General features: G+C 43.7%; 1 protein-coding gene across 1 annotated transcript in view; it reads left to right on the top strand.

Moving 5' to 3' along the window:
- The window catches only part of CNTNAP2 (contactin associated protein 2), a 1,951,112-nt gene that overhangs the window by 1,754,844 nt on the left and 183,194 nt on the right, over positions 1 to 13,074 (top strand). The window contains exon 18 of the mRNA XM_073239854.1: positions 10,159 to 10,395. Within this exon, the coding sequence (XP_073095955.1) occupies positions 10,159 to 10,395 (237 nt within the window). The remainder of the gene's footprint in view (positions 1 to 10,158; positions 10,396 to 13,074) is intronic.

Genomic DNA, 13,074 nt, shown 5'->3' with positions numbered 1-13,074 from the left:
TCCCCTAATGATGAATAATACCTAAGCTTCACCAAACTCTGTGCTACCACAAATTAACCATTCAGTGAGTGTATTTAGGCACATCCCCCATTAGCTGTATGAGGAGTTCGTGTGTGTGTGTGAGGGTGTGTGGGAGTGTGGGTGTGTCCAGGAGAATTTCTGAGCCATAGGGTATGTACACACTTAATTTCAGTGAGTTCTACTTGTCCAATCCATTTCTGAGTATAAACTTCAACCTTTATTGATTGAATTCTATTTCTGTCAATACTAGTAGTCTGTACAATTTGAGGCTATTTTGATAGTTAGATATGTGCGTGACCTTTTGGATTTACTGTTCCTTCTACCCATATCTAATTTGCATCTTTATTGCTTATAATGTTTTCTTAAAACTACTCTTCTCTTAAAACTACTACACTGTTCTTGTTATTATATTTGCCCGATGTTTTGTGTGGGTGTTTTCATGTCTTCATCCTTCTATTTAAATGTCTCTTAGATACCACATGCTGAATCTTTTAAAAAGCTAAATTGAAAATCTCTGTCTTGATTCATTTATTTTGACTACTCTTATTTTAGGGGGTATATTTCCACCACCTTACCTGTGTTTGCAGTTTACTATGTTTTGTTTGTTTGTCCCCTGCCCGCAAATGGCTTCCCATTGACTTGACTGAATGCTATTCAGCTGATATGAAAGTTGTACGTTTTACTTTCACTGCCCTGGCAGCTGCCCCTAAATTACTAAGACTCAGGCTTATGCTTTTTTCCCTGTCGCCCACAAAAGCAAATCACTACCTCTGTTCTCCTTCTGAATGAGACGAGAGGCCAAGAACACTCTGACTTCCTTCCCACCTTACTACTTGCCGTGTCGATATCGTCTGTGGTTTTAATTGCAGAATTTTATGAATGTGTTTATTTTTTAATTGTTTCTTAGAAAACATTAACATTTACTAAGTTTTCCTTTCTACTTACTCATACTTCCCATATCTTATTTCCTCCTGAATTCGTTTCCCTTTTTACTCAAGACCAGTTTTTCCTGAAGGTAAATCCTCCTGAGACCTCACATGCCTGCAAGCATCTTTCCTGGTTGCCTTTTTTAAATCAACACCATGAAAATACAGCCTTTTATGGGCAATGTCGCTGCTCTGAGAAGTGAGACGTAAGTCACCCTCTTCTTCCTGGCTTTGCCGCCTTTTCCTCTGATGTTTGGTAACTTCTGTATAAAACAGGGTTCTTGGCCTTCTGAGGGTGTCTCTGCTGAAGTCTGTGTCTCTCTTCTCAGGATAATGTTTTTCAGGAATAACATAAAACATACCAAATTACAAATAAAACCAATTATATTGAAATTAAGTTATTAGCAAAACATTTAAAACAGCAAATTTGTGATTCAATAGCAATACTGGAGCTTTAAATAATAATACGGAGCATCAGGTCTAAAACTACCATAATTTCAAGTTCCTCATGATCGTAAGTGGTATTTCAAAAAATATACAACTATACCATAGTATAAATATGAACATATCTATGATTTTCTATGAGCAACAGTGATACAAAGACTGCTCCTCCTCCTGTGATTGTTCCTTCTCTCCTAATTGAAGCAAATGCTGGATTCCTTTTGGGAGCTGGTGGAAAGGAGCACGTGAGGGTCCCCTTCCGTGTTCTCAGGCCTCCTGACTCCTGAGTGCAAACGCCTGGAGGGTGGGCCTCGGGTAAGAACCACAGCTGCAGGTGTAGGAGTGGGGTTTATTCTTTAGCTAGTCCGCGGAGCCCTTTTTGGGCCTCTTCATTTTGAAATCTAATATTGTTCTAGAATATTCTGAGTCATTATTTCTTCAAATGGTCCCTCCCTCCCCCTGGTGTCACTCCTCTCCTCTGAGGTCATGATGGTGCAGCGCTGACGCCCTGCTTCTTCCCTCCCTGGTTCCTGGCCTCTCATTCTTCTGATGTCCTTAGCCTCCCCTGCTGTCTTGGGGAGTCTTACCGACCCTGGGTCCCAGCCCCTCAAGTCTTCTGGCCCTCACCCCTCCGTGGGGGCTTTGCTCCGGCCGTCACAGCTCGCCCACCCCCTCCATGGGAGCGTGTCTGTCACCAGGTGTCCAGGGTCGCGAAGGCACCGCCCTGCTGTTCTCGGCAGCGGCCCCTGCAGCGCCTGTGCTCTGCCTCCGCCCGCCCGGGCCCTGGCGCTCCCCACGGGGCGGGCTGCCCTCCTTCCTGGACAGGCCGCCCTCCTCGAGGCGCTGTCACCTCCCCCAGGCTCCCGTCCGTGCCCGCGGAGCCTCCTCTGCCCCTTCTGCCTAAGTGGGCTGCAAACGCACGGGCCCCGGGCTGGGCTCCCCGGAAAGCTGAAGCCTGGGGACGACGTTTGCCTCGGGATGCAGAACCGCTAGTTCCTATCTGCCCCCAGCTCTTCCTCACGTGTCCCCACAAAACTTCAAAAGGCGTCCCTCCCGCCCGCACAGGGACAGCCATCTCCTAGTGCGACTGAGTCTCAACCCGGTGGTGGGTCTCGACCCTCTAAATCTGTGCTCTCAGTAGCCATTTCCTCACTAATAAGGTCTGTCTCAAAAATAACCAAGGCAAATAGCTTTTCCCTGTTTTTCTTGACCTCCTGCTATTAGTTAACATTTGTAACAACATCGTCCTTGCGATCCTGACCTCAGAAGTACCAGCTGTTCTCTTCTTAGCCTCTCCACTAGCTCCTCCCTTCCACTCCCTCGGCACCCAGGCCTCCCTTGCTTTCCCTCTACCCTTTGTCTTGGGAAGCTCATCCATCCCGGAAGGCTGGTCATCAGAGCTTCGTGACCCTCCCAGATCCAAAAATCCAGCCTTGGCCTGGGACTAACATCAGCAAAGACTTGCTTGAGGTCTGGAATCTGACAGAGAAGGTGACGGGTAGGTAGCAGTACTGGGCTTCTTAACTCTGGATGGAAGATGACAGGGGTTTAAAAAGTAAAGACTTAACTAAAGACAGACAACAAAGACAGAGAGAGAGAGGTGGATCGGCCTGGGTCAGGTCCCCAGCCTGTGCACAAGTGTGTATGTGGATGTGTGCACGTATGGGTGTATGTATATACAGAGAGAGAAGACATGGGTTGCATTAGCAGAAAGAACATGCTTATTTTGTTCCAAAAATGAGCAGAAATCCCCAGTAGGACACATAATATAAATAATAACACACAGATATTTGTACGAGTTCCAAGATGATGCATTTAGGGTTTGCACTGATGTTTACTCAAGTAACGTAATAACCAAACAGCTAGTCTATCACTGTATTCTCTCAGTCCCCACTTGGAACCGTGAGACTGGCCGTGGCGACAACCTCCCAGATAGCACCGTCTGACCAAGGGTTGAAAATGATCAACCACCCACCATGTAAAGTCACCAGCCATAACTGCTTTAGTTTTAAAGTCACCATATTAAGCTTTTACACCAAGAAAAAATAGGACTCCAATGCTGGCATCAAGGAAGTGTCTCCTTTTTGTTGACGTAGAGATGAGTTTGGGCATCCATATTCCCAGCTCTGAGCTGTGGTCATAGCATTCGCATTTCAGCTTCAGCCATTCTCGTAGCTTCAGGGACAATATTCTACCAACTGGTGAATGACTTATCTCAGATATTAACCACTCTGTCAGCATTTTCCTTACCCAAGTACAGCAATGCCTAGAAACATGTTAGATGTAGGAGAAACCTCATCTTCAGGCCCAAAAATCAAGATGGCAACAGCAGCACAGCAAGAGGGCCGGCTTAAAAGCCAGATAGCCCGGGAAGAATTATGGCCTCTTATTAGCCACGCAACATCGGGCAAATCAGCTTGCTAGGTCTGTTTCCTCACCTACAAAATGTGGGTAATAATATTTATCTCTGAAAATGAACACATGAAAAGTTTGGAATAGTACTTGGTATAGCTAGTTTCCAGTTAATATTAGCTCTTGAAATAGCTGATATTTTATCATGCTTGCCCTGCTACAGCAGTCTCCAAAATGAATTCAGACCTCTTCACACCGTCTGCGTCACGTTCGGACACATGTGCATGCTCTCTGCTGTCAGAAACCCAGTATTCCCTCGGTCCCTGTTCTAAAGCTTTCTTCCAGTTTCAATAGTTTAGATTCACATATTCTGCATGTCCCTTACTCTGAGGACAGGAAAATCCATGCACTGATAATGAACTAGAAGAAAATCCATCCTATTGAATAAAGTTATGAATGAGCTCTGGTGAACATTATCTGAAAAGCAAATCTCCGAACCCCAATTCTCTGAGTATGTAAAAGCTTTCAGGTATGCCTTCCAATACCTAGCTGGCAGAGGCATCCCCAGGCAACACCTGTCAGTCACGCAGCTCGGCACTGACTAATGGGATCTCACATCCTTCAGCTCCCGCCACTACTGAAGAATCTCAGCCAGCTCAGCCATCCTAAGGACCTCAACTTAGCCAGACAACTGGCATTTTTATTTTGCACACCTGTCCTGACGGATCCCATGGGTTTTTTTTAATGGGTTCAAGTTAATAGCCAAGGCCCAGAAGACAATGGTAACATGTCCTGCAGCAGGTGCAAGTCTGGGAGGCCCAAGCACCCAAGAGCATAGCTGCTTTTGCCCCTCAGCCAGGTCTGGCTGCCGTGGCTGACAGGCAAGGCCAGGGTGGGTCACCTGGACACTGAGAGGTCACACTGTCTTCCCCACCAGTCTTTTACACCATCCATCGTGGTGCAAGGGCTCCATGCAGCTCACAGCTGCCTGCTCCAGATCCAGCCCCACACAGCAGACAGGAGAGAGAAAACACCCATCCTGATCCTGTACTTCCAGGAAAACAGTGCAGTTTCCTAACAGTGCAGTTAGAAAACTAGGTCATCATTCTTTCAGCCCAGCCTGGAGCAGCCCGAGCTCGAGGTTACATTAACCTGTACTCCCTGTGTTCCTCTGCTCAGCCCGCAACAGCAAAAGGCCACAGATTGGGCGGCTTAAACACATGTGGGCTGTGGTGTGATTCCTTTCTATGGCGAATGAGTGCCAAAGGTGCTCCGGAACCCAATTTAGCACCTTAGGAAGCCATTAAGCTCTGAGTTTGAGGTCAGTGTATTTTTTAGAATTCCTCTCAATCATATTTTCCCCCTTTTTGTTTAATACCTGATGATTTTGTCCCAATCTTCTGTTGTATTATTCATTATGGGCAGTGACAGCATTTTCATACTTAATCTGTAATTGCAGCACTTGAATAGCATTTCACATGAAAAATGATTTGCAAATTAAACCCACATCTCACCTTGGATAATTACCACAGGTCTGACTAATGTGCATGAAGGCCTTGCATGGCAGGGGGCTCTCTCCAATGACAATGTGTTGATTTTCTAATTAACGAAGGTTAAGTAGCATTTTTGCTTGCAGACCTACAATTTAAACTTATGACATTTGTCACCAGGAAAAATTTCTATAGAGCACCTAAGTTGAACTCAAATAATTATCACTGGTTCTAGTGCATTAACATCCTTTGCATAATATATAATGACCATTTTCAGGACAAAAGATTTTCTTCATATTGACTAGATCAGTAGAAGTATTTTCCAACTCACAGATCCATTTAATAAATCAGGGGCCATCTAAGTAAGAAAAGAGCATAATTTACTTAGTTTTCTTTTATTGAAAGAGAAATGGCATTGCACTTATCTGCTTTATAAATTAAGAAGAGGGAGTACAAAACTTTAATGAATTCAACAAATACAAGTTAGACTACAGTCATATTTTATCATCAATTAAGATAAAGAGAAAAAAAGGTCAGGCAGCAGTTGCAAAGAAGGAAATTTAGGAGAAATTGAGAGTGATGTAGTGAGAAATAGAGACAGAGACACATAAGAATAGAGGAAGAGGCTGTATATTACGGACCAGAGCAATTTAGAGCCAGAAGGAACCAGAGACATTGTCGAGTTTGATCCCCTTTGCTCTGGATCAGATGCTGAGAGAGATTAAGTAACTTGATGAAATCTACACCACTAACCCAAGACAGTCAACAGTCCTGATAGTGAGAGATAAACAAACATAAACACAGGAAGACTGAGAGGTGTAGAAGATACAGTGGCAGAGAGATAATATCTTCCCCCGTTGCCCCCATGGATTGAGGCCTGTTTACAAACATATCTAAATGTTCACCTTAATGATATAATAAAAATATGATCTAACCTAGATTGATTTACTCTGCCAAATGACCCTCTTTAAATGTCTGATTTTTAAAAAGAGACTTTTCAAACTCTCACCTATTGCTACGACCCATTATATGCAAATCATCTCCAAATTAGAATACATTCCAGATGTATTAAAGATTAGAATGTTGAGTAAAGTAAAATCATAAAAGTGCTAGAAGAAAATACAGTTGAATAATTATATTATTTTGGATTAGAGGTTTTTATAAGCCTAATGCCAAAAGCAAAGTCACACAAATAAGATAGAGGGATATGACTACATAAACATCCACAATTTTCATAGGGAAAAAGAGACACCATATAAAAATTAACAGATACAAACTGGAAGAATGTAGTTGCAAGATTTATCACAAAGAGTTAAAGCCAAATATTATTATCAATCAATAAGAAATATATCCTCTCTTATTCCCCCTAAAGGCAAAGCAGATGAAGAAGCAAAAACTAAGAATGTGGAAAACATAAAAATTATTAAACACAATATTTGAAGCAATGCCATTTAAAACAATGAACTCTTTTTTTCCCCTATTTTACAAATTCAAGAGGATCCTGCCTAGTATTAGATTTGGTGTAGAGAAGGTAGGAATCTCGTATCCAACTGAGGAAAAACAAATTGATAAAATCTTCTCAGAGGACAATGAATTTCAAAGATTTTAAAATGTATATGCCTTTGTACCCAGAAATTACACTTCTAAGAATTAACTCTAAGGAAACACTGGGCAAGTGTGCAAAGGTTTTACAAGGATATTTATTAGAGTATCAGAGAAAATGAAAAATTGGGATAAGCTTAAAAGTCCAATGATAATGGAAAGGTGAAGTAAGTCCAGTGCATTCACAGAATGGGATGCTATCCAGATGTTAAACAAGGAGTTCTAGTTGTACATTTATTGCTTGGAAAATGTTTTATGATTATTAAATACATAAAGCAAATTTTAAAACAGTATATATATTGTGATCCCATTTCTTCCATTGCTTTATTTTTTTTACACATATGTTCATAGATAAAAGTTGAAAAGGCTGTTGCTAAAAGTGAAAGTAGTTACATCTCAGTAGCACTATAGACTTTCCTTTTCATTTTGCTTATCAGTACGTTTATGGTTTCCACAATGAAAAAAAAGCTACTAACATTAACAATCAGGGGAAAGGAGGAGATTAATAAAAACAGTGATTTTTAAATGTCAGCATATTCTAATAGTATATATTGGACTTACTTAACTAGTGATGAAAGTTTAAATACCTAGGCATGTATTGCACAAAAGGCCCTTTGGACAGCCCTATTGTAAGAACAAATGGCACAGTTGCTAAAATGACAGAAGCCAAATTGAAATTTTAAGACACACAGAGTGACTAATGGGTTGAAATTCTTCCAAATGACAGCAAAGACCCAAATTCTCTTCAGTACAGAGGTGTGTGAAGAGGTGCCGAGCACATTGTGAAATGGAAAATCCTTCAAAGTGGTAGTTTTTAATAACTTCTTCTGCCATCTACTGTCCCAGAGCTTTGAGCAAAACGGGCATTGGACTCCCTTCAATTAATCCTCTACTCAAATATTTTATTTAAAAAATAGTAATCCCTAGAGAATCATCATTCAAATTTATGTATTACTCAATGAGAACTGCAAGGCTTGAGTATATAAAGATAATAGAATGAGTCATTTGCCATTTCATGGCTGAGGATTTACAGGAATAAGCAAACACCAATCCATCTCTGTCACTAAAGCCCTTGATCCCCAACCCTGTGAAGAGTCTGCTAGATTGCACACTTTTTCTCCAGGTACTAGAATAAGTGATCAGAATCAATCCCCAGCATTACCATTCTTACCCAAACGCTGACAATCCTATTGACCCATTGCATTTTGAAAGACATCCAAACCTATATCTCAGAAACATGTACACCTGTGAGTCCCTGCCCCTGAAGTTCTGTGTTAGATGGTCAGCACAGAACAGAGTTCTGAACTTCTCTAAGCCTCAGTTTCCTCATCTGTGCAGTGGGGATGATGATAATAACGCCTACCTTGCCAGGGTGTTGTGAGAATCGGCCAATCATGCATGTAAGGCACTTAGTAGAGTACCTACTACATAGGTACTCAATAAAAGAATAACTTCTATTTCATAATAGCATCTTTCTTTCTAAATCCCCACCACATGTGTCTCTTAATAATTTTAACTGCTTTTTATTTTATTCAATTTCCAGAAAAGTAGTTGCTGTAAGGTACAGACGTGTATAGAATCTTCAGTTCCTCCTTTTGTACCAGCTGCACAAACAACCACGGCCGAGACACAATCAAATCCACCTGTGATCCAAAAGCTCTGGTGAATCCTTCTGTGAAGTGTGTTAGGGATGTTAGGCAGAAAAATAGATATGAGTGGGGTGGAGAGAAAATAAGGCCAGTAAAGCCCACTAAAAGGGTCTCAAAGATTTAACCAGATAAAACTGGAAAGCCAGAGAAGACTTAACAGAGTTAAAGAGTTAATCAGTTGAAGCCCCAAAGGCCAGGAGTAACCGGGCATGTCCAGATACTCCCCAAAGAAAAGTATCTGAGCACAGCCCACGTCTTCATTGTGTCAATTAGATCATGCCATTGTAAGATTTATTTTAGCCTGCTAAAAGGCCCAGTTTATTCTTTAACTTAACCTATATGTTTTTTTTTTCCTCCTCCTCCAGCTCCTAATCAAGTAAGGCAAGAGACAAGCATCATGATTAATTTTCTGAAAAAGCCCAGAGATAAGCAGTATCATAAAAAGAGGGGAGATTCCATCTTATAGCTAAGATTCCATTTTAAAAGCCAGGAAGTTAGGAAGTAATATTCCTAACATATTCTTTAGCAAACAGACAATAACTCAGCCCACCTTGGGGGCAGGGCAAGTGGTCTTGATTGATGTGTTCCCAGAGAGAGCTGCTACCCCGGCAAGGAACCAGATCAGTAAATTTCTTGTGTTAAGTTAATTTTGCAGAATTACCTGGAGGGCTGATAATAGAGGAGAGGAGATATGGTGTCTCTCGCCAGAGATAAGCATCCTGAGGCCACTGGACAAGTTTATACCCCCTGGCCCTTTGCAAAATCCTTAAAAGAGGGAACCCCCAGCCTTTCAGCACACCTCCTCTCTGAGGACGCCCACACATTTTTTCTCTTTAAGTGCATCACTTTAAATAAAACTTTGACTCGGCTTCACTACTGTGTCTCTGCCCTTCAGTTCTTTGTTGTGGTGGAGACAAGAACCAAGTAAAATAAACTCAACCCTCCACCACAGGAATATTTGGATATTTTCATGCCCATGAACCTCTGTCTCACTCTCTAAGTTAGAAAAATCACAGTGAGCTTACTTTTTGTGTTTTATGTCCTGCAATGGCATTTTGACAAAAGCAATGAGGTCTAACCTGACCTGGTAAAAAGTGTGGTGCGGCTGACTGCTGTGTAAAATTCCCAATTCCAGCTTTTCACCAAACCAGACAAGAAGCCCTGGAAGCCCTTCATAGGAACTGCAAAGCCAAGCATTGCCTGAGACCAAGAACCAGTCATATTTCAAATGGATTTATGCCTTCCGACTAATTGACTTGTTAACTATGCTAATGTATTCATGTCTCTCTGCCTTTTTGTATTTCTTTCAATAGATAATGCACAGAACTGAAAGCCATGAGATTAAAGACCAAAGAACCTACAGACTTCTGTAAACTACTTTTCTATAGGAAACCAGATCAGGCTTCCCAAATAGTTTATGTAATGTTTGTATGTCTCCAAACGTTTTATTTCTGTAGCAAATTTTCTGCTTCTCAGAAGACGGCCTCTTTTAGTCAGGCATTATAGCCGAAGGAGGAACGCTTCCAGCTTTTCTTAGGCAGGCCCAGCTTGAAAGTGAGCGCGCCAGCGGCACTTTGCAGTCCCATCCCCACCGCTGTCCGCCGAGCCGTGACAGTGCACGCAGAAGCCGCGTGGCAGCGGTACTCTCCTGAGCCCCGTGCCTTCTGTTGTCCCCAGGTGGTGCTGGAGGCCAGCAGGGCTTCCTGGGCTGCATCCGCTCCCTAAGGATGAATGGGGTGACCCTGGACCTGGAGGAGAGGGCAAAGGTCACATCCGGGTTCAAATCCGGCTGCTCGGGCCACTGCACCAGCTACGGGACGAACTGCGAGAACGGAGGCAGATGCATAGAGAAATACCACGGTTACTCCTGTGATTGCTCCAGCACGGCATACGACGGGACGTTCTGCAACAAAGGTAAGGCCGAGCCGTGTCCAGAGCCATCTGCGAGCCCAGATTGTCTGTCTCGTGATTTTTCAGCTGTACACAAGTTTGTTCTGGGTGTAAGGTGTTCAGACCTCCTCTCCCTCCTCAGGTCGGCAGTCTCCTCGGTCATTCCCTAATCTCTGTTGTTTATTAAAATGAGAGAAGCTTTGTGTGGGGGACAGAATTTCCCGCAAATTCCAGCAAACTGTGCACCGACTGGAACAATGACAGAGCCAAAGCCACGTCACACCTGGGGGTGGGGGGGGGCAGCGACAGAGTCGCGCCCTCGGAGGGCCTGGCCCTCCAGTGCGGGGAGTCACGCCAGGCCGCGCGGTCAGAGGGGGCCACTGTGCCGTGAGCCAGTCAACGCGGCCCGGTTGTCTTGAGCCCACCCCAACCCCCGCGGTAAGGCAGGATTCAAGGTGGACTCACAGAACCGCCTTTGGCCAGTTTCTGTCACTGTCACTGTCACTGTTAACGCTCCAGCACAGGCTGCCTCTGTGAGTGGTTCTCAGCCTCAGCTAGACCGCAGGAATACTGAGCTGGCACATCTAATCAGCTTAGAGCATCTGCTCTGACTGCACTATTTCAGCCGTGAATGAGACCTTTAATCCCGAATAAATTCTGCAGAGCCAATCAGCCGGCTGCAAGAGCCCCAGGGTACGTGCACGTTGTCACTCGGGACATACCCTGTGATCCTGCAGGACCAGTAGCAACTCCCTCAGCTGGTCTGGGCTTCATTCCCCACATGTAAACAAGAGGGATGGTGAGCAGCAGAGCTGGCACTTCTCCTAAGCTATGATCGAAACATGTAAATCACTCTCTCCTCTTTCTAAATGAGTGTACAGTGTTTGGGTAAAGTTTTCTGTAAACGGTTGGTGCACCTCTTAATAAGAAGCTTTACATAAGTAGCCCTATTCATACTCTCACAAATACATGGAGGGCTGTTTATGCTGGAATTATTCACTCAAGATGCCACAGAGAAGAAGGAATTGTTCCATAACATTCTCTGTACATCCAGGCTACTGTCTGGCAGTGCTATAAGCACAGCATACAAATTAGGTCAGGCAGGGTTTGAAGAATGAGCGTGAGACAGCAACAAAGGTGGAAAGGAACACCACTGCTGAATGGTATCATAGCACATTAACAATGCTATTACAGTGCGTTTTTCTGCTCCAACAACATAGTTCCATGATTTTCCTGTGGCACACAATGGGATGGGTTTGCAGAACACATTAATTTTGCACTTGTAGAAATGACAGTCTTGCAATTACCATTCATTGTGCTTGATGCTAATGTAATGCACTCATTCCGTCGCCACAGTAATTCTGAATGCAATCAAGTAAGCACTAATGCCTGAGAGATCCCACCACGTAACTACCAATCTAAAGAAAATCACGATCCCCTTATTTCTGAAGAGTTAGGTTAAACAGTGGCTCATGAAGAAAACTTCTTGGGGTTAATAGGCAAAATGCATGAAGAGAATGGCAGGGCTGTATACCCTTCACCTCAGCCAACGTCAGAGAAAAAGTTAAATGAAGCCTGTGCATTTCCATTGACGTTATTTCAGAGGGTTTACCCAAAAGACACCCAAATATTCTCTTAATAGCTGCTTAGCAGGATGAATTTATATTTGGTGCAGTTAGTGGCTTTAACCAAAACAATTTAACCAAAAACTGCCAAACGTATTTGGAAAGTATGTGTGGGTAAGCTTCTGAGTCAAGACGAGCACCCTCTTGACTCTGGGAGAACAGGGGTAGTGCTAGCTGGGAGGAACCCTGCAGCCGTCAGGACGGCTTCCTCTGCAAGCTCCCTCCAGGGCCGGGGATCTTGCCTCCAGGGCATCCAGCCAAGTGCCCCCTCTGTGCCGGCCCTGCCCTTCCTGGTAGCCTCGGATCTGCACAGCAGCTCCTGTGACCACACCTTTGCAGTAGGTCCGCAGCCAAAAACTAGCCCCTGCAAAGAATGGCCACGGTCACCCGCCAAAGAACGAGTCCATGAAGGTCCTTCAGGGGGCCTTCCTTTGATAGTGTAGGTCTGCGCCTTGTGTATGTGGGAAAATGATCACAGTAGTTTGTTAAGCGAATGAAGCAGGTCCCAATGTACCACGTACAGCCTGATGACATCTTTACCCGAAATCAAACATGCGCACAGGCACACACACGTCCAAGGAAAGCAGACCGTGAAGCACACACCCAAAGATTAACTGTCAGTATTTTTAGGGGAGGGTGAAAACACCAGTGTTTACTTTCATTCCATTTTTTGCTCTGTTTTATAATGTTTACATGATATATTCCCTCTAACATCCTTTTTTGTTCCTTTTTGGGAAGAGCAGAACTAAGAGGCGGAGTTCTTACCCCAGGCATTCGAGGGTCAACTGCCTTTACTCGGTAGATCTAGTAATTAACTGGGAATTGTTACACCGGCTAATCATAGCACCTGGAATGGAGTAGCATGTCAGGTGAAAATGGCATATAATTAAGTTACCCTTGAAAAATCCATCTGTGAATACATTTAATGGAGCCCATTTTTTCACAAGCCTCAGAAGTGATCGCCTTTCAGGTGGCCCCTGGAGGAAAGATTGGCTCATAGGGGCCAAGCAGTATGAAAACAACCACCTGGAGTACTTGGGTCGCACCCAGCTGTGTCAGAGGCTCACCGTGGGACTGG

The sequence above is a fragment of the Manis javanica genome, chromosome 6, assembly GCF_040802235.1.
Source record: "Manis javanica isolate MJ-LG chromosome 6, MJ_LKY, whole genome shotgun sequence".
In the NCBI taxonomy this organism is placed as follows: domain Eukaryota; kingdom Metazoa; phylum Chordata; class Mammalia; order Pholidota; family Manidae; genus Manis; species Manis javanica.
This window is presented reverse-complemented; position numbering and strand designations above follow the sequence as displayed.